This window comes from Rasamsonia emersonii, assembly GCF_000968595.1.
Source record: "Rasamsonia emersonii CBS 393.64 chromosome Unknown ctg1118621759975, whole genome shotgun sequence".
Classification (NCBI taxonomy): Eukaryota; Fungi; Ascomycota; class Eurotiomycetes; order Eurotiales; family Trichocomaceae; genus Rasamsonia; species Rasamsonia emersonii.
The window spans coordinates 24,134-50,167 of NW_013563312.1; the positions used below are offsets into that span (position 1 = coordinate 24,134).

Consider the following 26,034-nt stretch of genomic DNA (forward strand, 5'->3'; position numbering starts at 1 on the left):
TGCGAAATACTCAAGGCAAGCTTTGTGTAGAGGCGACTGCGTTGTTCGTCGTACCAAAGCATCTCACTCTCCGGGAGATTGTCTAAGAGGGATGGAAGAACGTTGGTTCTATATCTCTTCCCATTGGTATATGGCGTACAAACCAGTTGGGCTGGTGCTGTCAGTCCGGTCACTCATCAATTATCCGGTCTAGGGAAGTATTCAGGAGGCTGCAGCGCCTAGAGATTGAGCTTGGCAATCCTGGAGTCCTGGCTTTCCCAATTTATTGGAGTTTGGGCATGCCAAAGAAAGCATGCCGAGACTTTTGCTCGTGGCCGGGACAGGCGCTCGAGCATTCGGGCCAATGTCCATATGCGGAGATACCCCCGCGAGCAAGAATCGCCTGAACTGTATAGTACTGTACATTATTATTGCAATCACGCGTATGACGAACTGGAGCAGCATTTCTAGATGTTTATTCCAGTGACATAGGGGAGGTAGGCGCCTTTTTACGTTGAACGGTTGTGGTCTATATTTCCAAGGAATATTGGTCAAGTTGGCACTGGAGCAAAACGATAGACGTATTCTTAAATAGCGATGTAAACTTTCCCATAGTTAACTTAGTGGCAAGTACCATACGAGATGGTCTAATGCGAGATGCCCAGTGTGCAGGACGATCCGATATAATTACCCGATGGAGTTAGAACATCTACCAGAAACCTGGTATGACAATTCGTCACAGGAGGTGGACTAAGATCAGTCTCCGAGGTTGATTCCACCAAGGGTCCCCGCCATCATGGCATATCCGAGGCGCTATTCATGGCGCAATGCGGGGCTAGAAGTCTATCGCCATTATCATCTGACTCCACAGAGGAAGATGAATCGTGCAATTCGCAGTCTCGCAACAGATGAACAGTACTGTACTTGTCGGAGTCATCCATTGATAATCGTGATTCTCCTTGACGTTGTTTTGTTCGAAATGCATACCTGATCTCACGTCTTTCCAATGGATATCCTTCCTGATTGTGGCTGTCGCAGGGATCTTATATTAATATTATGTCGTGAGTCGAGTCTCGATCGTTCCTTCCTAATGTGGATGGCAGCAAGGCAGGGTGGATCCGGGGCCCCGGACCAATCTCCCTTGCGTCGTTCTGCCCAGCTTTGGAAGGAGCTCCAGCCTCCACTGGAGGCTCGCCTTCTCTTCTTCTGAGGGGTTATATCCCTAGCCATGGCAAATCAGAATGGATCGATCTCTCTTTCTGCTGCTGCTGCTGCTTGACGGTAATAGCCCTGTTGGTTGCCGGCTTTCCTGTGGCTCGCAGCGATGCGCAACCTATATCTATGGCCGCATGGGCTCCAGAGATCTCAGACTTCTTAAAAACATCACATCTGCATATGTCCTGGAGTGCAGTAGATGCAGGTTGACAGCCCCCACTGCTGGTGAGATTCAGCCAGCCTCATTCTCAACTACATGTTGTAAGTACAGCGCGATAGAGGTCACATAACACCTGTGTCACCCTCCTTCCGCCGCCACCAGATTTCTCTCAGGTGGATATAATCTGCTGCAGTTCCCAGGGACTTCCCTGACAATCACCTGAGAGCTAGTCTGTGTGCCTTGATCATTGACATACGGTAGCCCGTCATTATGGACTCCCAGAGGAATCCTACGATAAGCAATTGCGATACAGAAAAAGGTCCCATTCCAATCGAGTACAGTCCTCAGTCGGAGCACCAGGTATATCGCCGTCATGGCGATTTCCGTCCCTACGGTGACGATGAGGACCATGATCATGAGACGCCTGTATGTTTCCTATTCGCCATTTTCCGTTCCTTACCCCCAATGCCCTGCCTTGAAAATGCCCATCTTCTGTTCCTGCTAACACCTAGGGCCGCATAGATGACGTTTAGGCGTTTCATGGGATTCACCGCAATGGCTTTCCTCTGGACCGGCAGTCAGATTCCGGTGTATCTCTTTGGTGAGCGCGAAGCATGTGAGATCTCTTTTTACACATCTCCTCTGCTGACCGTTTTGTTTTGCAGGTGGTATACCGCCTTATATCTACAGAGACATCGGAGGCACGGATCGGTGGATCTGGTTTGTGAGTGATCTATGCAAAGCTGGAGCACGTCCGGCCCCGCTGATATGGACTTCCTGCAGGTTCTGGCCAATCTGCTTGCTCTAGCAGGTATCTGCCCTTTTGTAGGTTCGCTATCTGACCTGATCGGCCGTCGCTATGTTGCCATAATCGGGTCGTCTTTGATCTGCATCGGTATGATCATCAGCAGCACAGCAAAGACCATGAATGTCTTCATTGGTAAGTCCGTCTTTAATACGGAGAAATATCGACCTGAACTCTCTAGGCTGATATATCTTCTCGCAAAGGTGGTATGGCCATTGCGGGAGCTGGTGCTGGCATCAATGAGTTGACCGCTTTGGCCGCAACTTCTGAGATGGCTCCAACCAGAAAGCGTGGAAAATATGTGGCGATCCTGATCTTCACCATTGTGCCGTTCTGCCCCTCCGTTCTATGGGGTCAACTTATTTCCTACCACAGCAACTGGCGCTATGTTGGGGCTCTTGCTGGCGGTTGGAATGGCCTCGGTTTGTTGATGACTCTGCTGTTCTATTTTCCTCCACCTCGAGTCAACTCCCTCGGCCTGTCAAAAGCTGAGATCATCTCTCGCATTGATTTTGTGGGCGGTTTCTTGAGCATTGCAGGCTTGGTTATCTTCTTGGCTGGTCTGCAGTGGGGAGGCTATCAAGTATGTTCTAAGAGACCAATTCAAACCAATTTTTGCTATAAATATTCTGACTAACTGAAAATTCAGTATGCCTGGAACACCGCCCATGTACTTGTCCCGCTGATCATTGGCTTTTTCCTCATGGTCGCCTTTGCTCTCTGGGAAGTGTACGGCGCAAAATACCCGATCTTTCCTTCGCGTATCAAGCAGGAGCCTCGAATCTTGGGACTCACACTGCTCATTACGTTCATCTCGGGAGCCAACTTTTTCTCGATTATCATGTTTTGGCCTACCCAGGCATTCAACGTCTATGGCCAGGATCCGGTCGGGGTGGGCCTCCGCAGTCTCCCTGTTGGCTTCGGAATTCTGACCGGGGCATTTGTTACACTGTGGCTCCTGAGCCTTCTGAAAGGCCATAATAAGGCATTGATGATCGTGAGCAGCTGCCTCATGACGGCAGGTACGTTCGTTCAGCTTCAACGGCTTTGCCATTGTAACGCGGTACAACTGACTCGCATAACTCAGGCTGTGGCGCCATGTCCATTGCTCGGGTGGACAATCTCCATCAACTCTGGGGCATCCTGATTGTTGCGTCTCTGGGGATCGGAGGTATCGTCGTGCCGGCATCAATCATGACCACCATTATTTGTCCTGATGTAAGTCCTCAAGAACAGGGGAAGAGAACATAAAATCACCTTCATTTGAAAGAGAAGTAAAAATTTTTAACTGTGAGCCATTCCAGGACCTCATCGCCACAATCTCTGCCTTGACGCTATCCATCCGCGTCGTCGGCGGCGGCATCGGCTACACCATCTACTACAACGTGTTCATCAACAAATTCATCCCGAACGCCAACCACTATATTGGCGGTGTGATGCTGGAGAAGCTCCACATCACCAACATGACCTACATCGCAGGCGCCATCCAGCTGACCGGCATCTCCCTCCTGGAGGGGCTGCGCCAGATCCCCGGGATAGCAGGCAACGAAGCCGCCTACCAGGCCGTCGTGACAGCGGGCCAGATCGCCTATGCGGAGAGTTACAAATGGGTCTACTACACCAGTATCGCCTTTGGCGTGCTGTCCATCTTAGCGGCGTGTGGCCTGGGGAGTATCGAAAAATACATGGACGAGCATGTTGCAGTGGTGATACACTGACTGGCAAGTCGTCCATTAACCATGTGCATGTGACTGAATGGGCTATTGTTTATTCACGGCATGTAGATTTGGTAAGGGCCGCACAGCCAGCCAATAACACTCCGCGGGCTGCGTCAACTCCGGCCTCCTAAGACAGATATATATATGCAGAGGTAGTAGGTCTGTAGAGCTATGCAGGAGCTAAAAGATTCTTAGCATGAACCTTTCCTCTTATTCGATGATGATGGATGATGTCTTGTTTCCACCGTATCATGCCATACAGTATCATGGTTAGGGCAAAAGGGAAACAAAAAAACAGTAACCCCACACCCCTCCAGACTCCTTTTCCCACCTAACGCCGCGCTATGGTGCCCAAAAAAAAAGCAGATATCTGTAGACAGATAGCAATTCAGAAAACCGAAATGGAAATTGAAACGGACATGACTGAGGCAGAATAGATAGAATATGCATTATGTATGTACTGTACAGAAGAACAGAATGGAGAAAGGGTCGTTATTATTCCAGAGCTGCTTATGCTTAAGACAAGACAAGAAGATAATAAGCGCGCAACGCGCTACATGGTCTCCATCCGATCGAGGGCTGTTTTCCTTCCTAAGGAACCGGCTCGAGGACCTGCTGCGGTTGAAGGCTTGCTTCGGTCGTCTCGCCCATGCAACCCACGGCTTAGGCCGCCTCCAAGGCCTCTGGCCAGAGTTGCAAAGGGCGACACACGCCAGCTCTCCAGATCGTCTTCACTCTGTCCGACTAGTTGTGAGTGCTGACCGCTCGCTGCTTCAGACGGCTGGGATTGCGATTTGCTTCGGAAATGGCGTCCGCCGTTGTTACTCCCCTGCTCCGCTGGGCGTGGGCTGGCAGGCATAGGGACATTGATAACCTCGTGCTCGGAACAGCTGCAGCCGCATCCACTGGGACAGACCGGTGCTCGTAATGCACCACTGCCATCATCGCCATTACTGACGACCTGATCCTGGTCATCAATGCCACTCGCTAACCCTTGTGAGAACCATTGCTGATGGCATCCAAAGCAACTAACGTGTCCACACTCTAAACAGGGAGTGAACATTCCGCCAACAGTCTCGCCACAAATAACACATGGAATTTTAGTAGACAAGGGCTGCGCCGCTTTACATCTGGAACAGAGTATAGGTGTGGAAGACTTTCCAATCTTCCCACTCGTGTTAGGTTCCTTTGCGACAGTGGACGAGAAAACGGACTCCTGCAGAGCATTCCCACATTGCGTGCAGTGTCTTTGAACATCCAAGCCCCCCGTTTTAGAAACTACTTCCGTTGTAGAAGCACTCTCTTTACGTTTAGGAGTCGGGAGTGCAAGCGAGACTTGACGACTCCGCCGGCCAAGATGAGTTATATCAGTGAATTGGTCCCGCGTCCCACCAACCTTGAGAACTTCACTTCGCTGAATGGGTAAACCCCAGATGAATAGCAAGTTGGCGTATGCATTGCGGTACGACCTGTAAAGCCAATCTCGCTTGGGATCAATAAAAGTGCTATAAAGGTCGTCCTCACTGTCAAACGAGTTTCGATTCTTGAAAGCCACCTTGACCTTAACCGGTTGTTTGGTGGGATTCCGTTTCTCGCTATCTGCATCAGAGTGGGTCTGGGAGGCTACTGCGGTTGATGTGGTCAGGTAGTCTGGAATCGCCGATACAGCTTTGCTGAAAATGCCGCCAGTCCAACCGCCTGTGGCCGGGATGTTTAGACTTCCGTTCGGGCTGGATTTCCTTTTGATGTTGTTGCTCGGCGGCGACGATGCTGATGAAGGCCCGAAAGTGAAAGATCGAGATAAAGAAGACGCGAGAGCCGTACCAATACCAGAGCCACTTCTTGATATACCCTGGTGATCAGGAGATGCAGATACCGAAAAAGACTGGTTGTGAGATCGTCGATCCGACACCGGGCGAGAAGGGTGAGCTACCATGGGAGAAGTGGTGCCTGTAGAATACGGCGTCGTGGAGACACTGTTCCAGGGTTCTGTAGGGACGTGCGGACTCTGGACAGCTGGACTGTCGGGGCTTTCTTTTGACACCGACGTTAAAGGAGTCGCCACTTGGGACTTAGTCTCGCCGGCTATCTTGGATGGGAAGAAATCAACTGCGAACGGAGAATGCTCCTGGTTAGATGATACCTCTCTGCGCTGCTCCTTTCGGACCGATGGTGTTTTTAGGCACTGCTCGTGGAAAATGCACGAGAGCATTGCAAGCATCTGCACATCACCAATCTGTTCAAAGTGATCGAACAGCGCTGGAACCAGCCACCGAGCTCCGAGAGCATGTTCACCCCACCGGGCTTCGCTGAATGGCTTTGCTTTCGGAGACTGATTCTTCTTCACAAAGTCATCTGTCAAGTCTATACCACTATCTCTTCTATTGATGCTTCCATTTATTGGCCGTGCAAGAAGCTCTGTCTCTGCGTCGGATGCTGCTCTTGAATCTCCTTGGTTGTGCAGAATCAACCTCAACAAGCCCCAGACCTGAGCCAGATGGGGATAACCTGCATCTGCGGCGACCGCTGCATTGTGCGCACATACGTCTGCACCATTCCCAAATATCCGATACTGGGCCGCCAATTCCCGTTTCGCTGGCAATAGTTCACTCAGGTCATGTATAGATACCACGTTATGTGGGGCATCCATCGACTTCGCAGTCCCAGGCCCGCCACCAACTGTAGAGAGCTGGGAATTATCGGCGGATCGTGTGCGATAGTACCCAAGGCTACCCACGTTACGCCACGGTGGTGGCGCTTGAAAACGATTCGGTAATGCCGATAAGATATCAGAAGACCCAGATGAACTGGAAGATGCGGTAGAAGAATCGTCCGAATAATCAGAAGCCCCATCATCAGTAACGCTCATCGTTCCTGTACCAGTGCCTGTCCCTGCTGTTGTTTGTCGTCCAGGCGAACTGGTTTGCAGGCGACCAAAGCCTTCAAATACCTTCTCATTTCTTGACAGCCTGGTCATTTCCTTGAACCCCAAGGAATCGAAAAGAGAACTCGACTTATCTTTCTTCGGCGGAAAGAAACAGACGAGCCGTCCATCATGACTCCAAGTCGCGCCGCAGACCCTGGCAACAGGGACCATCACATTCGCCGTCACCGGCCGAAGCAGTTCAGAGCTCATTCCGAGGTCTTGTTTCTGGAAAGTCCCCACTTCTTCATCCTCATCGCTGGATTCATCATCCTCCAAGCCATTGACCGGTGACTTGACTGCTTCTGTGGTTTCGCCAAGCACTAATGCAATGCTCTCTTCGAGATTACACTCTCCCAGAAGATAACGCAATGCTCCTTCAAGACAACCTCTCTTTCGAGAAAGATAGGTTTCTGAAATAGTTCGCAGTTCTGATGTGAGTTTCTCAGCAAGTTCGTCCGTCATAGAGGCAGTTTTTTGGATACGGAAGACGGGTATCGCAGCCCGAGGATAGTCGATAGGGAATTTAATGTCGACCTTCAAAAATAATGAAGCCCCCTCTGGGCCCCAAGGTCCATGGAGGGATATCGTGGCCTTTCGTTGTCTGACATCGACTGATTCAAAAACCACCTTGGTAAATTTCTCACCAACGTGGGTAATTTCGTCTCCCAAAGTTTCGACGTCCCAGCTCGATATCTTTACGCCACGCATCCAAGCTATCGGATTGACATCAGTTCTGATATATGACCGTCCTTGCATACCGACTCTCGAGTCCACATTGCCTCCCGAGGACCAAGCACGAGCGTACGGCATTGACACGTTGTTCATACCTATACCGGCACTGAATCGAGGACGGGAACCGGGGGAAATAATGGTTTCAGCATACAGTGAGTCCCCAAGATCCTGGTCAGGGGGCTCATCACGGAAGGTTTTGTAGACGGCACCTTTGCGGGTGACGTTGAGGGTAGGAACAAAAGACTTGCCCTTCTCGTAGCCAACGCCACGTAAGATTTCAGGATCTACACGATGAAGACGTAGCTCTCGATCTGCACCCCAGGATACCAGCTGGAACTCTCGATGGTCCACCCCATCAATCACTGCCCCTCGTGGTCGCCAAAGAAATTCCTTCACCTGGCCCTTGTGTCCTGGAAAGCTGTGCACCAGAGGCAGTCCTTCAGCAGGATTGCTTCCTTCTGGTGCTCGACGACTATAGAGATGGAGATCATTATTGCCTCGCTGTGGCATGGCTAGAATGCCCCAACCAAAGGGCGTATGTCTTGCACGCCAGACTGGGAAAGGGGTCTTGATTTGCTTCTCAGGAACATCCCCTTCAGCCGTGTAGTCCCAGAACTTGATGGTTTTATCCAAAGAGCATGTGACAACGGCACCCGGTCGCATTCTATTCCAGTCAACACCATATATCTTCGTGCTGTGAGCTTCAATGGATCTGATCGGTGTCGCCCCCATGCGATCATCCCAGATCCGAAGATATTTGTCATGGGAACTTGCAATGACGTGGGGATCTTGCCGATTCCATTTAACCTGAGTTGCGCCGGCAAACCAGTCAGAAAACGAGATGACGGGCTTCGTGGGGATTCTCAGGTCCCAGCAGTGGACAAAACTGTCGACTGCGCAGGTAGCTAAGATATCAGGATGATGTGCTGAAAAATTGATATCGGTAATTGCTCGTGAATGGGCGTGCAGAACGTGCTCAATCGAGTTTTCCCAGGTCTTCATCGCCAAGTTCCATACCAACGCCTTTTGATTCGAGGTACTCACGACCCAAAAGTCACGAGCGGCGAATGGAGACCATTGGACGTCTGCCACTTCCCAAGGAGTGTGGTGTGGGAGAAACCGTGGAGGCGAGTATGGAGAATCCAGATCGATTATGTGGAGACCCTCCTTTGAAGCAAGGACAACATCTCGTCCGCATGGAGATATTGACATAGACCCCACTGGCTGCTCTACATGAAACGAGCTATCCTCCCCGAACGTCGGGCTGTCAAAGGCCGAAGCCAGCGTTCTTGACTCCCCCGGGCTCGACATTATGTTGACGTTATCTCCTCAGCTATCTCCTTCCAAAAACCAAGAGCGGGATTTCTCAGGAGGCCAGCGGGCCCGATCGGACAGGGATTCAATGCCAGGAGGCTCGAGGTATGGTGCTGTCATCTCCAATTCACGTGTCTAGCATTGTCGGAGTTTGGCAGTGCTCGCGGCAGGAATATTTCGCAATCGTACACATATACGGGGCTTCAAAGGAATGTTGTTGCCTCTAAGCGAACGATATCTGTCTGTGCAAGGTAATGAGATATATAACCCTCTCAAAGATCCGAAAGATATCGGACAGAAAGCCAAGGATGGCACTGTCCTGCAATGACAGCACAAAAGAAGCACCCAGGAAACGCTGTAAACTGCAATAAAGCTGTGGAGCTCTGGCCACGCATTAAAGCGGCGGGTGTGGGGGATCACGGGATCTGCGCACATGGTCTGTTCGGCGCGCCGGAAACCGGCAGTGGGAGGCCTCCGAGGCTACGGGAGACCAAAAACCCCTCTGGTGATGCCCCTCTTTCTGAGCAGCAAATTAGCTGTAGGTTACGTTGTCATAGCCAAGGCTGTGCCCAGCGATTTTGTTTCTTTATGATAACCGACTGTCAATCAAAGATTGACAGCAGGTCATCTTCATTGCTGTCGTTTTTCATTCTAATTTCGTGCGTCTGGAGCTGATTCTATCGAAGTCCGTACATCCCCGCCCTAGCTGCACTGTGTCATAGAACCCAGGCCACGGCGGATTCTGAATTGTTTCCAGTAATAGCGGGTAATACAGGTTATCGCATCATCCAAGACATTTGTCAAAGGCTACGAAGATGGCCTTGCCAAAGAGAATAGTCAAAGAGACTGAACGTCTCATGGCAGAACCGTGAGTGACTCTGCAGACTGAAAGCACGTGTCAAAGAAAGCACCTCGTTCATTAACCATCCTTTGGGTAGTGTGCCAGGAATCACCGCTGTACCTCATGAGGACAACCTGCGGTATTTTGATGTCACCATCCATGGACCTGCTCAATCTCCGTACGAAGGTGAAAGCACCTGCTCACGCGACCATCTTGATGGCGTTCAAAGGTGGCTGACATCCCAGCAGGCGGTATCTTTCGACTCGAGTTATTTTTGCCTGAAGATTACCCGATGACTCCTCCGAAAATCCGTTTCCTGACCAAGATCTATCACCCGAACATCGATCGGCTAGGTCGGATCTGTCTGGATGTATTGAAGAGTACGTCTGTGATGTCGATGATTAGGATTCTGAGGACTTCCGCTGCTGACATTAGTGAAGACAATTGGTCTCCTGCTTTACAGATCCGCACTATTCTTCTTTCGATCCAGGCTTTGCTTGGAGCTCCCAATCCAGACGATCCCCTTGCGAACGATGTTGCGCAGAGGTGGAAGGAGGACGAGCCAGCAGCAATACAAACAGCAAGGGAGTGGACGAGGACTCACGCCATGACCTAATAGTGTACAGAAGGATAAGGTTCAATCGTGAGGCTGCTTGCAATGCAATCAGGTGGTAAAAGAGGGTACCCATACGCAATCAACTGGAAGAGAAGGTCGAGGTCTGAGGGCTTAAACATTCATCTATATTTATCCGGCGTTGAAATTTCCCTGAGTGCGGAATACGAGCGAGGTTTACTGGTTCTTATTATGATTGCTCTCTATAAATAGAATTTAACGTTACTATCCTACAGGCTCCTCGAGGAGGATCTCTTTTTATGTGATATAGAGGCCCTCAGAGCCCTGCTTGGCATATCACAGACCTTAGACAGGGAAAGATTTCGTGTCGATAACTCACAATATTAGTCGCAGCCCCGAAGTAGTTCATCAAAGAGTCGCCAAGGCAAGCCGACAATTGGCTATATGCAATGTAGGAGACTTCCTGCTAAAACCGGCGGGAGCGAATAGTAAGCGACAACTTCTCCATGGAATATGTTGGTGAAAAATCCGCATATGTTTTCTATCTCTGGTTTCTCGTATTAAGAAAAAAGAATTCTCTGTAGGTAAGCGCTGGAAAATAAAGATTTGTTTTCTCTATTTTCACTTGATTCTTCGTAGTCGATACGCAGTCTGCCATGAATAGTCAATTGTGCCGTTGAGTGGAAACACAAAGACTAAGAAATGAAGATGCATTATCCCAACTCAATAGACAATAATTGTGCGAATACAGGTCGTTGTTGAGTGGTGAGTAGCACGTCGAGGATTTTTGTTGTAGGCGCAGAGAAGTCGGAAAGGGGAGGCGCGGCCAAGGGCAGCGGCGGTCACGTGTCCCACAATTAGCGAGGCTGATCCGCACCACAATTGTATCATCCAAGATCGGTGCACCGCAAGACGTCTCGACTCAACCACTCAACGCCCAACGACCAGATCTCGTCTCGACCGGCTACGCATCGGCAGCATTCAAGATGCGTACCTACGACGACACCTTCAGCGGCCAGAAGATCTACCCTGGCAAGGTACGTTTTATCCTGCGCGCCGCAGTCCGCCCCGACCGAGGGAGTGACGAAAACGGGTCGCCACGCAAAATTGCAACTTGCGCCTGTCGCGACAATTGAGAGGATGAAGTTAACATACAATTTTTCGTGTCATACAGGGTAAGCTGTACGTCCGTGGCGACAGCAAGATCTTCCGCTTCCAGAATGGAAAGTCCGAGTCTCTCTTCCTGCAGCGCAAGAACCCTCGCCGGATAGCTTGGACCGTCCTGTACCGTCGCCAGCACAGGAAGGGTATCTCTGAAGTCAGTACACCCTATCTCTTTCAGGAATTTCTATTTCTATGAGTTGGAGGAGGTTATGTCGGGGGAATCGAACAGAAATAAAGAAAAATCGTGACTTGGGGGATGCGCGGATGGGATATGGGGGCACATGCTGACGGATATATGCAATATACAGGAAGTTGCCAAGAAGCGTACCCGCCGTGTCATCAAGTCCCAGCGTGCTATTGTCGGTGCCTCCCTCGACGTGATCAGGGAGCGACGAAGCATGCGCCCCGAGGCCCGTGCTGCCGCTCGTCAGCAGGCCATCAAGGACGCCAAGGAGAAGAAGGCTGCCGCGGAGAGCAGGAAGAAGGCGGAGAAGGCCAAGCAGGCGGCCCAGGCTGCTCAGGGCAAGGTCCAGCGTATCCAGAGCAAGCAGGGTGTGAAGGGCGCTCCTCCCAAGGTCACCGCTCGGTCTCGTTAGATGAAGTACAGGGGAGGATCGACTGTGTTGGTGGGAGTGGCGGAGAACTCTACGGTTTCCATGCTGGGTTTTACTGTTTCTGGAGCTGGAGCTGGATTGTTTCCAAAATACAAAGAAAATATTGGGCATATGAGCGATGGGTTCGCGCAGATGATTATTCCCGTCTACGTCTAGCAGGGCCGTTTGGCTCGGCGCGACCATGCTGGGTTTCCAGTCGTGGATAGATGTGACATGATAGCTTGGCTCTGGCCGGTAGATTAACGGGCATATAGCCTTGTATCCAGTCTAATGTCACGCAATATTCTGTTATCATTCCTCGACCTGTTTCCGATAATAACTGTCGAATATCCTGAGCGCTAGGGAAAACCGCGTCTGAGATATGCTAGTAGCGATGAAGGCCATGCTGCGAAGCTAGCCACCGGCCAAAAGGACCATACAAGGGCATTTCGCCAATTTAAATTAAATTGAATTGTCCTATGGGCTAAACGGAGGATGATGCTATGGTATCTTCTGCAAATGTAGATTATTGAGGCACTTCGTATATCTTTAGGGTATCAGCCCTGGAACTATACTATTTTTGTCTGTAAATGCAGAAAGGCACATACTAAGACCAGCCTCTGGAGAAAAAGGGCACAGAGACGGTAGGCGCATAAAAAAGCTTGAACTCTCTCTGTTCTTAAAACGGGTCTCTTCGTCTTCAAGATCCCTGTATTTATAGCAATCCTCTCTGCGAGGTTAGTTATACAGTTTAATGTAATTTTATGCCTGGGATAATTATGTTGTTACCAGTGAGTGCGTCAGCCGCCGTCAAAGCGAGCGCCTCAACCAACCAGCACCATTTTTCCACAGCTAGAACTAACCCAATCAGTTCTGGTCGGTCCACCCAACCTCCTCACAGTCCCACAAGAGTCGATTCCTGCGCTCCTTCTTACACCACCGACTTCCCTACAGAGTTAACATAATACTGCTACTACTGACAGATCGAGCAACAGCATCCACTCTGTTGACAACGACATTAACCTCATCATCATCACATCCATCTCTATCGAAAAAAAAAAAGAAAAGACAAAGTCTAAGGAACTCGCAAATATGGGAAAGGTCCACGGCGAGTACTACCTAGTGAAATTCATTACATTATCTACCTTATCTAACGAACTGTCCAAACTGTCCATCCATCGAAATTAGCTAGATTTTATTTATTCTGACGTTTTCTCTAAACCCTAGGATCCCTCGCCCGTGCCGGTAAGGTCAAGGCTGCTACTCCTAAGGTGTGTTTTATTTTTCTTAACAGCTTTGCTGCTCTATCCCATTCGACTTTTCTTTCTGTCGTGAACTTTGAATCTACCCTTCATTCATTGCTGCGAGAGAGAGGGAGTGTTTATATTTTTGTTTCCATTCTTCCAAGGAATTTTATTTTTGTTTGCTGACGGATTTTTTTTCTCCGATGTAAAGGTCGACAAGCAAGACAAGAAGAAGTCCCCCAAGGGCCGCGCGAAAAAGCGTCTCGTGTACACCCGCCGTTTCGTCAACGTTACTCTGACTGGTGGGAAGAGGAAGGTATGTTCGGTCCAGTCTCAAATTCTCCCAATACATAAAAAAAGCCGGACAATATCAATCGTACATATGATGATAGGAAAGGCGACTTATTTATGTCAATGGATATACGCTAATTATGTTTTCTTTCTTCCAAACTAGATGAACCCCAACCCCAGCTCATAAATACCCATACCTATACCGTACCCATTGTCGAAGGTCTTGAACGAAGGTATTTCATGAACGGTGGTCGATAAACAACTCAAAAAATCAGAATGAATGGTTCATGATGTACACATGCGATTGATACCTTGATTGATGCCTTGATACCTTGATAAATTGGTCATATTCATGTCAAAGAGGATACGGGTAACGGGTGGCGAACGGTTCGAATGGGAGAAAAGAAATGGATTTCAATGGGCATGGGTAATAGGTATTACGAGGGTTTGATTTGAACTACGGGAATGAATCAAGGATGATCATGCCAGACTGTACTGTGTACTCTTTTTCATTCATTCCTTGGTTCATTCGTTCGGATAAGTCGTGCAGTTGCACTTAATTCATTCCTTAATTCATTCTTTCTTTTCATGGAAATCGACTTCTCAATTTTCTTTAGGGGAAATTTGCTAGCAATTACTCTTTTAAGAGAAAGGTTTCATAACATGAAATGAATTACCGAGATCTGCCAAGACAACGAACAAGTACCAAAGCAAGCCCTTCCTTTCATTAATATACTCTAACTAAGTAAATAAGTACTCTATTGCATTGTTATTGTGTTCTCTTCTCTCTTCTCTCCCGAGTCACCAGCCTCGAGAGGGATAATGTAATTCTGTTTCGCTCCAACTCCACCGCTCATTCCCGTCCCTGCTCTATTCCACTCCATGTGATATGTGATGAACAGCAGTGATAAGGCGTAGAAGAACGAGGAAGAAACACAATACTGTAAGACCCATCCTAAACAAAACAGAAAAAAAAAAGGCATCGCATCACCCGAATGCCACAATCCAGGATGGTAACAAGTCTATTAGTAGAGCACTTCCAGAATTACCTTGAGATAGTTAAATCGCCTCCTGCCGTGCATGATTATGAGAGGGTTATCGTGATATCAATTACGACAGGTAGGAATCACCGTCGCGCCAACCTCTCTTCAACTGTGAGCCTTCTCGAGGTATTGCAAAATCACGATCCCTCGTTTTCGAAAGGAAGTTCATTATTATGCAAAATGTTTGACGAATTTCCAACAAATCGTGCGGGAGGTTTTCGCTGAGAAGCAAGGGCATCGCAGCTGAAAAGACAATTCTTTCAACTGTGGCTAGGTTCAGTAATAGTGGGCCATCTCAAGACCAGCACGCTTGAACCCGCACTTGAGGTAGAAGCCCTCGTTCATCTCGGAACAGTCGAGGATGCTCTAGAAGAAAAGACAGGTCAGCAAGGAACTTCACAAATCAGACTACCAATTCTCCCACCTTATAGCAACCGACTTTGGCCGCAACGTAATCGAGAGCCTGGATGATCCGCAGTCCCAACTTCTTGCCCTGCTGATCCTTCGCGACAGCAATGTCCTCGATATGGCCGACAAGTCCCAATTCGTGGATGAACTTGCGTTCCACGATCAAACTTCCCGTACCGACGATGCGGCCGCTGCCGTCGCATATCACGAGCAGATAGTACTCGTCATTCCGTCGCATCATGAAGTTGTAGCGTTCGTCCCACTGGTCGTACGAGATGTCCCCGACGGTCGTCAGCACCCGCAGCACGTCCAGGTAGCCCCGGTGGTAGTCTGACCGACGCAGTGGCCGTGCCGTATAGCCTTCCGGTAGGGCGGACAGGACATCGGGCGAGATGAGAGACGGAGAGAAGAGGGGCTCGTCATCGGCCGATGAGGGAGGGGCGACGGCCGCAGGCTTCTCGTTGCTCACGATTGTAGAATCGTTCGCAGAAGGCACAACAGGGACACCATTCTCAACAGTGGTCTCGTTAACCGTCGTAGCAGGGGCCTGTTGGTTCAGAGTGGTGGCAGCGGGGGCTGACAGGACGTCCGTCATTTTGTGTCGTACGCAGGATTGGATTGAACTGAAGGGTCTCGTTTATCGCGTATTACTGCTCCCTTGAAGAATTGGAAGCAACGAACTGGAGGAAATGATGGTTGATAGATAGCAATGGGCGGTGAGCGGTTTGTCCTGGTGAATGAAGGATGCCGAGGAGTCGGTAGTTCAGCTAGTAGCTATTTATTCCAAGATGCAGTAGCAACGAATGGATTAGAATTTAAATAGAAAACAAGAAGGCCCTGGAACTGAAAGACTGAAGAGAATAAGGAAGAGTGTTTCCAGGTCAATGCGGGAGTTGAGAGCTTAGCTTGCAATAGATCATAAATAGTCGAACTGCTGTCTGGACTCCGGCCAGCGCACGTTCCTGGCGGCTTCTATTTTGGGCCTCGGACTAAGACATGTCAGCACAGCCGCGCAGCAAAACGAATGGAACACTAGAAGCTTCCAAAAACCTGTATCTCGTCACCATTGGTCAAAGATATTTTTCAGTATTTTTCTTCTTTCTTTCCTTCTTTCTTTTTTTTTTCCCTGTTCTGTTTGTGCATGTGGACAAGCATCTGCGCTGTCAATTTGAAGACTTCATTGCACATATTATACTCCGTAGTAATTACATCACATAGCGCTGGTCTTAAGTATTGGGGCTAATCCAGGAGTGATTTAGCATATAACGGTGCTATTTTTATTGCTCCTTCTATTAGCTATTCTTCAAGGCCATGGCCAATAGTAGACCAGCGTAGATGATTATTGTAGATTCATATTTACTGGCCCTAGCTTCCAATATATATATTTCCTAATACCCCTCAGTCAGTGTTGGGTAAAGGGGTAATTCAGAGTTTTTAGGGTTGAGAGTCAGGGTAAAAGTACCCTGGATAGTTTTTTTTGGGTTATTATTAACTGGATGTCAGCTCATATTAAGTCAGGGCCAAGTGAAGAACCAGAAGAGACAATCCAATGTCAAATAGAACATAGTGATATATATTCTAGAATGGTACTACATATCTGCAAGGCAGATGCTATATAGGTACATTTGGATGCTCAGCGCCAAATCTATTTCGACAGACATGCACACCGAAGAACAGACTCTTCAAAATTCACACCATTTATTTCTTCTCCTTCGGGCTGATCATCAGCTCCGGACGGACATACTTGTCAAAGTCCTCCTCGCTCAGAGCCTTGAGCTCCATGGCACTCTCCTTCAGGGTGGTGCCCTTCTTGTGCGCGTTCTTGGCCACCTTCGAGGCCATGTCGTAGCCGATCACAGGGTTGAGGCAGGTCACGAGCATGAGACTGTGCCAAAATCAGTATATAGGAACGAATCAACGACGACGACCAATAGAACTCACCTCTCGTGAAGAAGAGAGCTGATTCTCTTCTCATCGGCCTGAAGGCCGTGAACCAGGTTCTTCTCGAAGCTGGCCATGCCGTCCGACAGGATGCGGATGCTGTGCAGCAGGTTGCGGATCATAACGGGCTTGAAGACGTTCAATTCGAACTGTCCGTTCATGCCTCCGATGGTGGTAGCGACGTGGTTGCCCATCACCTGGGCGCACACCATGGTCAGAGACTCGCACTGGGTGGGGTTGACCTTGCCCGGCATGATCGAGGAGCCCGGCTCGTTTTCCGGCAGCAGAAGCTCGCCCAGACCGCAGCGAGGGCCCGAACCCAGGTAACGAATGTCCTGGGCGATCTTGAAGAGAGAGCCAGCCAGAGTGTTCAGAGCGCCAGAGGCCTCGACAATGGCATCATGGGCAGCCAGAGCTTCGAACTTGTTGGGCGCAGTCTTGAACTCGGTGCCAGCCAGTTTGCTAATCTCTTCGGCAACCTGCTCGTCAAAGCCCTTGAAGGTGTTCAGACCGGTACCGACGGCGGTTCCACCCTGAGCAATGAGGCGGAGGTGAGGAAGCGTGTTCTGAACCCGCTCGATGTTGCGGTCGAGCTGAGCGACGTATCCCGAGAACTCCTGGCCAAGAGTCAGGGGCGTAGCGTCCTGGAGGTGAGTACGGCCGATCTTGATGATCTTCTCAAACTGCACGACCTTCTCCTGGAGGGCATTGCGCAGGCTCTTCAGAGACGGCAGCAAAGACCCTTCAATCTCGAGGACGGCAGCGATGTGCATGACCGTTGGGAAGGAGTCGTTGGACGAAGCAGACATGTTCACGTGGTCATTGGGGTGGACCGGCTTCTTGCTTCCCATTTTCCCTCCCAGAATCTCAATGGCACGGTTGGAAATGACCTCGTTGGCGTTCATGTTGGACTGGGTGCCGGAACCGGTCTGCCAGACGACCAGCGGGAAGTGGTCGATCAGCTTGAGGGAAGCGACCTCTGCAGCGGCTTGCTTGATCGCCTCTCCAATCTTGGGGTCTGGAAAACGAGAACATTAGTCTCGACCCGCGAATACAGACTTCGCGAGAACGCTTACCAAGGCCATATCTCATGTTAACAGTTGCAGCGGCACCCTTAAGAATACCAAACGCCTTGACGATCGGCGCGGGCATGCGGTCCCCCGGCTGGTTGATCTTGAAGTTGCCCAGCGAGCTGCGCCGCGAGTCAGCATCCAGATCCTTCGATACCGACGTACATGTCAATTAAGACATCTGTCCACCTACCGCTGTGTCTGGGCACCCCAGTACTTGTCTGCGGGGACCTATCGCACGGGTTTAGCAACGATGACCGAATTCCCAAAATCTCAGCGCCTAGCACCGACCTCGATTTCGCCAAAGGCATCAGTCTCAATTCGAGTGTTCGTCGAAGCCTAATCGGAATCATGATCGTCAGCGAACGGTGCTTCTGGACACAGAGAAGCATACGTACCATCTTGGCCGTGGTAGCAAAAGTCCTGCTAGACTGCAGAGACTGGAGACGGGCGACCTGCGACAGGCCTTGGAACTGTCGGCGATTGAAACTGCGGCGGCAATTGAGCGAGAGGGTGGGGGAGACGGCCAGCAGGGCAGCTGCGGGGGAGCTGGACTTGGAGGCTGCCGACGCAGCATGTGAGAGAGAGGCCATCGACCGCACCGCGGCCCGAGACGACGAGGCGGACATGGTGGAGGAGCCGGCCGGAGTCTGCTGTTCTCAACAGGCCAGTGCAATTGCAGGTGATCTGATACCGATACCCTGGGGGAGGCAATGCCACGGGCACAGCTTTCAGAAGGGAGAGGAGCTTCAGACAGAGAAAACAAACGGAGCTGGGGAATTGGCGACAAAAACGTCGCCGCCGGATCTTCCCGGCGTCGGGTATCGGGGTAACCAAAATGACAGTACGCACGCACCAGAAGGCCTGACGAAACCTGTACGGTATTGTAACAAAATGCCCCAGCTACCGATTCCCTTTGCCATATACAAAAACAAGAATCTATATAGCTTCAAGAAGACCATGCCAGCCTTAGGAGCATACGGCTTGATGACAGTAAGCCTAGTTCGAACCAGGCCAAAATGTCAATTGGACTGGCTGCCTTATAATCGAGGTCTGAACTATGATCGAGGATTCCTGTCGCTACTGTATCTGAATATCCAAAGCCAAAAATATTAGTTTTCGGAGAATCACAAGAAAGCTGGCAAAAGAGATTACTTGGCCCAAAGGTAATAATGAAATATAGCATAAATATTAGATTGTCCTGTTCTACATAAAAACCCTCACTTTGCGACTGCTGCAACACCATTTGCTTCTGCATTTCCCAGCTCCAACCTCTCTTCGATGATTCTCACAATCTGTGTCCACTCCATCATCGCTCCCGACCCGGTGTCGCCGCACATCAGCGTCTTCTCCTGCGGCGGCAGCACCTCAAACCAGCGCCAGTCCTCCTGCAGCACCCGCACTTGCTGCCCCGTCACCGGGTGCTGCCACATGGCCGTGTTCATCGCTGGCGCAACGAGGATCTTCTTGTGGACGCCGTCTATCTTGCCCGTCGTGTCCCAAGCACGGACGACGCTGGTGAGTAGATTGTCTGCCATTCCCGCCACCACTTTCGCCAGCGTGTTGGCAGACAAGGGCGCAATCACGAGAAGGTCCGCCCACCGCCGCAGCTCGATGTGCAGGATCTCGGCCCCGCGCCGCCAGGGCTCCGGGCCCCATTCCGAGTCGTCGTCGTAGACGGCGTCTACATTGGGGAACTCGAGCAGGGAGGACACCGTTGGCTGCTCCTGGGACTGACCAGCGAGGAAGCGCTTTGCGGAGGAAGTCAGGATGATGCGGATGGACAGGTTGGGGTGGTGGGACAGTGCGCGGACTATGTCCGGCAGCTTGATTGTCGCGACGGAGCCCGAGGCGGCGAGCAGGAGATGCGCCTTGCCGTCGGTGCGGGCAGCGGTCAGGGAGTCAGGCATGGTGTGGAAGTGAAGCATGCCATGTCGGGGACAAAGGAGGAGCTCAACATCGACCTGGATCTTTGATAAGCTGGGCAGCATCAGTTCTTCTCGAATCTTGCGCTCCCTCACGTGACACAGTAAAGCGGCCGTCCAGGGACGGAAGGAGCCGTGAACCGAAGCCTGGTAGCAAACATCAAGACATGATTTACTGTTGTCGACAGCAGCAAGCCAAGGTCACTCAGTTCCAGTGTTAGTTTGCTTCAATGTCCGACTTGTTGCTGATATACGTGCCTAGAGCCTCAGTATCAGCTGAAGGGTAGAACTACCCCAGAAGCGACAACCAATGCCGAAGACAACATCACATTGCAATGGGCAACACTTCCTCAGGCACCTAACAACAATAATTTGGCTGCTGCACTTGAATCGTAATGTCAGACTTGCTATTTTTGCGTCATCATCAACTGAGGCCGGACTCTTTTCGAAACTGTTTTGAAACCTACCTTTGTTTATTCATTGCCATATTCCTCCGATGAGCAATAGATGGAATGCCTTCATCCCCTTTCCTCTACGAAAAAGCAAGCCTTTTTCAATTAAGCCCGTGGAACTGCTATTTGTAGTTGCTCTGGAACTTTCAATGTGGTTTCCATAACGCGCGCACTTTCAGTAATGGCTACTACACAGACCGCCTTGGATCTTATCTCTTCCGCGGACCTTACGCCGACTGAGCATCTTCTCCTGAAGCATTTTGTTGAGAGCGCGGTCGACTCGGAGCGCGCTGCGCGGTATTTGCTTTCGAGAGTCAGTCAGAGCGATGGTGCTGAGGACGATACGGAAAGCAGCCTGCGTCATTTTAAGCGGGACTTGAGAAAGCTGATAACAAGGCGTGAGTGATCAATGAAGGCAGGCATTGGTTTCATGCACTAACGAGATACAGTGACAAAATTTGATAAGATCCCAAAGTACATCAGCACTCTGGTTCGCAGTAGAGATGGGCCTCGCTGCTTCATTACCAAGAATGAACATGGCCCTGAAAAATCGACCGTGGAAACTGCGTATGTGATTCCACCGTCTCTGCTTCACAATCTGGAATCGGAAGAAGAGGTGAGCTTTCCGTGGCATCAAACTTTAAAAATTGAGCTAAAATTGATTCAGGGACGTCTATACGCCATCCTTGAATCATTCTTGACTCCCTCATATATCGGCCGCCTGCGGGATGTACTCTGCAGCAAGAATGACATATCCATTCTTCAAAATGTTTGGCTACTATCGCCAAGTGTCCACAGGGCTTTCCGTGCAGGCCATGTAACCATGAGAACTCTGGCCCAGGTGCAGGGACAGTGGACAGCTGAGTCTGAGCCAGAAAACCCATTCCAGCCCATTAGGGTGAGTCATGGCGAAGTATGAGACTGAAAAGATCACTAAAAACCTTTCCTTATAGTGCTGTCTGCAAAAATCATATCCCGAGGAATGCTCAGGTTTATTCCTTGGAGATGGATCCGAGCCTCAAGTCCCCATGCATTTCTTTACAGTCTTACCGGATAAGAATGCACTCCCTCTTCCAAGCAGCTTTCTTTTCGACGTCCATTATCGACTTGCCACCGCCTTACATCTATTCTCCATTGAGGATAAAATAGCACGCGACTGGCCACGGACTCAGGTAATAATCGAGTTACTTGCCTGTGCAGTACATTAATGGTTGACAATGTATTGAAGACCTTCTCAGTCCAACTATCCGAAGGACTTTCTATCAGCTATGGCTCTGGATACCGCTTTGGGCCCGCATACAATGCTATCTGTTACTAATGAAAGTTGGACGCTATCTTTACGGGCCTTCACGGTCTCCTGGTGTCCAAGTGGTGCCTTTTGGGTTAGTTATCAAGCATTGTGTCCGCTCTCCTCAAAATGAGCCAAATGCTCTGAAACTAGTAGAGCAATATACATCTGTCCCAGCCCCGCGCCTAGTTGATGTCTGGGAATACCAGGAAAATCTTATATAGCTTTGACACATCTACGCGGGCAGTCGCTTCATGATGTATTCCATCTAATGTCATACGCTGAGCGTGATCGCTTTGCTGATGATCTGGGTGCTTGTATTGCTCAGCTACGGACAATACCAAACAAGACGCCATATCTGTTCGCAGATACATTAGGAGGTCCAATGGTTGACCACCGTATCCCAACAGGGCGTGGGGGCCCATGCAGCTCAGAAGCCGACTTTTACAATCTGTTGAGGAGCCATCATGATTGCACCGCTGCAGAGTTCTTTGGCGACAAGTTCCAGAGCCTTCGTCAGGATCACCGGTCGTACTTTACGCATTCTGATCTGCACGATAGCAACCTGCTCGTCGAAGGCGGACGTCTTAGCGGCATCATCGACTGGGAGTGTGCGGGTTTCAAGCCGGAATACTGGGAATTCACCAAGACCATGTGGTTTACCTATAACGTGCCCCATTGGGAAGCACTCTTTCGAAGGGCGCTTGGGGGGATCAGTATGAGGAGGAACTCGAAATAGAGAGATTCCTGTGGCGCTACACCCCTTTTCCATGGGTTGGGTAGGAGAACCTTGCTCGCGTTTGACTTTTCTGTATTTCCTAGGCTCAGCGAAGCAAGCACTACTCAACTCTTCTTTAACAGTCTAGTTTGAACAATATGTGCAGTATTCTCCCGTTCTATTATTACACCCGCAGATACTTTTTGAGCGCCTCGATAACTTTCTCATTATACATCTTGCCGGCGTCCAAGATAGCGTCCAAATGCGCAAAGGTGTGCGGCACGCCAGGAACACGGATCAATTCGACCGGCGAGCCGGCTGCCTTCATCTTTGCCGCATACGTCTCCCCTTCGTCGCGCAGAGGATCCAGCTCGGCTGTGAAGACCAGGGCTGGAGCCAGGTTGGAGAAATTCGTCGACAGATTGGGCGATATCTTCCAGTCCTGTCGTCAGTCAGCGGGAAATTCTCAACAATTCTCAACAAGAAGTGTTAGATATCCTGTCTACTGACATCCTCAGACTTTGGCGGACGCGGACATTCCAAGAAATGTCGATGGAAGAACGCCATGCGCGCCATGGGAAGCGCGGGCGCGAATTCCATCTCTCGGTAGGACCCGTACGGGCAGTTGTCGCGGTCGAACTCTCCTTCGGGCGTAAACACGCTGTGGAGATCGCACACAGGCACGGTCAGCAACTGGAAGGCCAGGGGGATATTGGCGTTGCGACAGAGCTGGCCGACTACGGCGGCGAGATGCCCTCCGGCCGATATGCCGCCGACGGCGAGGCGGTTTGGATCGAGGTTGAATTCCTCCGCTTTTTGGGTTCGGACCTGGATTTGTCAGTTCGTGATAGTTACTGAGGAGGAACGTGTGCTCACCCAGTTAAAGGCCGCCCAACAGTCGTCGACAGGAATGGGGAATTTATGCTCCGGAGCCAGACGGTAGTCGACATCGAACGCGACGAGATCGCCATCGAGGGCGTGGACAATGCGCTTGCAAAAGTCGTGATCTTTAGACAGGTCACCAAACACCCAGCCGCCGCCGTGGAAGTTGATATAAGCGGCCCTCTTTTTATTGCCGTCTTCTGGCGGCTTCGGCTCGAAGATGCGCACTGTGATCTCGTCGCCGTCTACGGGGCATTTCTGCTCCGTGATGCGATAGACATCCGGTCCGGCAGCACGGCCGTACGAGATGGTGTATTTGGCTGGGTTTTTGCGGTACTCCTCGATCGGCACCTCGTGGGTGTGCAGACGTCCGGCGTTGTATTTGTTGTAGTACTCGACGTAGACGGGGTCAAAGCGGGGGAGCAGTTCCTCTGGGATGCTGTTGTGGAGAGGCTGGTAGAGATCGACGGGGCGGAGGGCGTGCAGGTCAGAAGTCGTCGTCGTCGTGGCCATGGTAGCAATCGTCGAGTAATAGTTGATAGTTAGCTACTTTCATGCGCAGTTGCAAGAAAGACAATCTACTCGTGCAATTTAATGCAATTCAAATAACAATAATACCTATAATGCCTATAATCATCTAGGTTTATCTTTCTTATCTATATTCTCTTTATCGCGGAGCAACCACCCATCCACGCAAGAGACGGGATGAATCCTCAACTTGCCTAGAAAGGAAGTTTGGGCTTGCTTACCCCTCACGGAGACAACTCCGAGCTGGAACAAGAGTACCTAGGTACTTACCCCACTGCACCTCTTGCAGCACTAATAGCTACCTACCTACATAGGTGGCTAGGTAGGTAGCTAGCTTATGATGAGATAACCTGAAAGGCTAATGAGCTGGCTCATATAAATTTGAGGTTACGAGGTCGTAGAAATTCCAGCGCAATTAATAAAAATACATATGTATATAGAGATATATATATATCTAGTGAGCATGTATGTACAGACAGTAGACCAACCAACCAGAACTCCTGCTACCGCCCTGATTGTCTATCGCATCGCATGATAGTAATGCTGGGTATATATACCTATTCATAGGTGGTGGCTCGTCACGTGTGCAGCCACCTGATCTAGGTTGATAGATCAAATTACCGTCCGGACAACATCATCAATCGCCTTCGCCACATAGGCGACGTTGTTGTCGCTCACTGAGATGTCACCTTAGCTTAGCTTCTAAGTATTAAGTCAAGAAAGGTCACTTACATCCACTGATCGACGCCCGGCCCGACTTAAGCAGGTAGATGTGGTACTGCTCCCTCAGGGCCAGCACCTGTCGCAGCGTGAGGCCGGTGTAGGAGAACATTCCGTTCTGTGGTTCTCGTTAGCAGGTAATCTACAAGTAAGTTATTCTATTATTTTATTACCTGATTGATGATGTGCTCCCAGTTCCCCGGCGTCTTCAGCCGCACCAACTCGTCATACAGCGCCCGCCGCATCTTCTTAATCCGCGAGCTCATGACGTCCAAGTCTCGCTGCCAGGCCGCGCGCAGCTGCTCATCGCCCAGGATCCGCTTCACGATCGTGCTGCCGGCCCGCGGCGCCATCGAGTACTCGCCGCGGATGATATGGCACAGGTTCTTGGCGACGAGCTGCTGGTCCGTCTCGCCGTTCGTCACGAGGTGGAACGCCCCCACGCGCTGACCGTACAGGCCAAAGTTCTTGGAGAAGCTCTGCGCCACGCACATCTCCATGCGCGGCTCCAGGTTGAAGAAGTACCGCACCGCCCAGGCGTCCTCGTCCACGGAACCCGACGCGAAGCCCTGGTAGGCCGAGTCGAAGAACGGGAAGAGGCCCTTCCGCTGGCAGAGGTCAGCGATGGCCTTCCACTGCTCCTTGGTCGGGTCGATGCCCGTGGGGTTGTGGGCGCAGGCGTGCAGGACGATCACGTCGCCTTCCTCGGCCTCGGCCTCCAACGTCCGCATGGTGCCTTCGAAGTCGAACGAACGCGTCGCGGCGTCAAAGTACGGGTAGCTCTTCCGCGGCACGCCCTGCAGGTCCCAGATGGTCTGGTGGTTGGGCCACGAGGGGCTGGAGATCCAGACGTGCTTGGGCTTGAGGTGCTGGGCGAGAAACACGGCGCCGACGTGGTTGGCGCCGGTGCCGGAGATGGTCTGCACGGAGGCGATGCGGCGCTTCGCTTCCTTCTCGGCGGGCGTCTCGAGCGCCTTGTCGTGCTTGAAACCAAACATCAGGTCGCGGGCCAGGTCGAGAAAGACCTGGTCACCCTCGATGGGCAGGTACTCGTGGCGGAAGGGGTCGTTTTCGTGCAGCAGCTCCTCCTCGACCTTCTGCACCGAGGGCAGCGGCCACGGCTTGCCGTCGGGGGTGCGGTAGACGCCAATGCCTAGGCTGACTTTGTCCGGATGCGTGTCGGTGGCATAGGCATGGTTGAGGGCGAAGATTTCGTCGACAGCGGCTTCTGGCAGGCCCGCCAAGCGCGAGCGCGAGCTTGAGCTCGAGCTGTTGTCTGGCTGGGTCTGGGATTCAATCAACATGGTGTCTCCGATTCTTTCGAGAATGTAAGTATGTTGCAGGTAATGAATGCGAAGACGTCAGCGCAACAGAGGCGAACAAAGTGGCCGCAAAGGCGAGAAGGGCGAGGCGAGAGAGGCGAGGCGAGGGGCGAGCGGGCGTGTGGGCCAGTCTATATAGCCATGGAGGGAGTATCTCGACATGACATCGATATCGGTGACT

General features: G+C 50.8%; 9 protein-coding genes across 9 annotated transcripts; 4 read left to right on the forward strand and 5 right to left on the reverse strand.

Annotated features, from left to right (window-relative positions):
* Window positions 1-1,220: 1,220 nt before the first annotated feature.
* T310_1087 (MFS drug efflux pump) lies at window positions 1,221-3,877 on the forward strand (the record flags this gene model as incomplete). Its single annotated transcript, XM_013476029.1, has 9 exons — window positions 1,221-1,455; window positions 1,674-1,780; window positions 1,877-1,970; window positions 2,020-2,078; window positions 2,138-2,294; window positions 2,363-2,742; window positions 2,809-3,181; window positions 3,247-3,377; window positions 3,464-3,877. 9 exons carry the CDS (start codon window positions 1,221-1,223, stop codon window positions 3,875-3,877), a joined length of 1,950 nt encoding a protein of 649 aa, XP_013331483.1.
* A 553-nt stretch (window positions 3,878-4,430) lies between these two features.
* Window positions 4,431-8,846, reverse strand: T310_1088 (WD repeat protein; the record flags this gene model as incomplete). Its single annotated transcript, XM_013476030.1, has 1 exon — window positions 4,431-8,846. The coding sequence occupies one exon, from the start codon at window positions 8,844-8,846 to the stop codon at window positions 4,431-4,433; it is 4,416 nt and encodes a 1,471-aa protein (XP_013331484.1).
* A 1,924-nt stretch (window positions 8,847-10,770) lies between these two features.
* On the forward strand, window positions 10,771-12,024 carry T310_1089 (uncharacterized protein; the record flags this gene model as incomplete). Its single annotated transcript, XM_013476031.1, has 4 exons — window positions 10,771-10,844; window positions 11,061-11,301; window positions 11,439-11,582; window positions 11,737-12,024. The coding sequence occupies 4 exons, from the start codon at window positions 10,771-10,773 to the stop codon at window positions 12,022-12,024; spliced, it is 747 nt and encodes a 248-aa protein (XP_013331485.1).
* Window positions 12,025-12,800: 776 nt separating this feature from the next.
* Window positions 12,801-13,723, forward strand: T310_1090 (Ribosomal S30/ubiquitin fusion; the record flags this gene model as incomplete). Its single annotated transcript, XM_013476032.1, has 5 exons — window positions 12,801-12,897; window positions 13,005-13,133; window positions 13,249-13,292; window positions 13,477-13,581; window positions 13,658-13,723. 5 exons carry the CDS (start codon window positions 12,801-12,803, stop codon window positions 13,721-13,723), a joined length of 441 nt encoding a protein of 146 aa, XP_013331486.1.
* Window positions 13,724-14,875: 1,152 nt separating this feature from the next.
* T310_1091 (Glucosamine 6-phosphate acetyltransferase) lies at window positions 14,876-15,602 on the reverse strand (the record flags this gene model as incomplete). Its single annotated transcript, XM_013476033.1, has 2 exons — window positions 14,876-14,965; window positions 15,024-15,602. 2 exons carry the CDS (start codon window positions 15,600-15,602, stop codon window positions 14,876-14,878), a joined length of 669 nt encoding a protein of 222 aa, XP_013331487.1.
* Window positions 15,603-16,705: 1,103 nt separating this feature from the next.
* On the reverse strand, window positions 16,706-19,928 carry T310_1092 (uncharacterized protein; the record flags this gene model as incomplete). Its single annotated transcript, XM_013476034.1, has 8 exons — window positions 16,706-16,892; window positions 16,949-17,966; window positions 18,025-18,140; window positions 18,212-18,249; window positions 18,417-18,668; window positions 18,719-18,957; window positions 19,000-19,172; window positions 19,243-19,928. The coding sequence occupies 8 exons, from the start codon at window positions 19,926-19,928 to the stop codon at window positions 16,706-16,708; spliced, it is 2,709 nt and encodes a 902-aa protein (XP_013331488.1).
* Window positions 19,929-20,576: 648 nt separating this feature from the next.
* Window positions 20,577-21,816, forward strand: T310_1093 (uncharacterized protein; the record flags this gene model as incomplete). The annotated part of the gene is made up of 5 exons (XM_013476035.1): window positions 20,577-20,793; window positions 20,845-21,011; window positions 21,063-21,293; window positions 21,349-21,567; window positions 21,634-21,816. 5 exons carry the CDS (start codon window positions 20,577-20,579, stop codon window positions 21,814-21,816), a joined length of 1,017 nt encoding a protein of 338 aa, XP_013331489.1.
* A 297-nt stretch (window positions 21,817-22,113) lies between these two features.
* On the reverse strand, window positions 22,114-23,796 carry T310_1094 (esterase P1-8LC; the record flags this gene model as incomplete). The annotated part of the gene is made up of 4 exons (XM_013476036.1): window positions 22,114-22,545; window positions 22,592-22,843; window positions 22,912-23,229; window positions 23,278-23,796. The coding sequence occupies 4 exons, from the start codon at window positions 23,794-23,796 to the stop codon at window positions 22,114-22,116; spliced, it is 1,521 nt and encodes a 506-aa protein (XP_013331490.1).
* Window positions 23,797-23,884: 88 nt separating this feature from the next.
* On the reverse strand, window positions 23,885-25,835 carry T310_1095 (Aspartate transaminase; the record flags this gene model as incomplete). The annotated part of the gene is made up of 5 exons (XM_013476037.1): window positions 23,885-23,910; window positions 24,082-24,085; window positions 24,433-24,488; window positions 24,544-24,649; window positions 24,705-25,835. The coding sequence occupies 5 exons, from the start codon at window positions 25,833-25,835 to the stop codon at window positions 23,885-23,887; spliced, it is 1,323 nt and encodes a 440-aa protein (XP_013331491.1).
* Window positions 25,836-26,034: the final 199 nt, after the last annotated feature.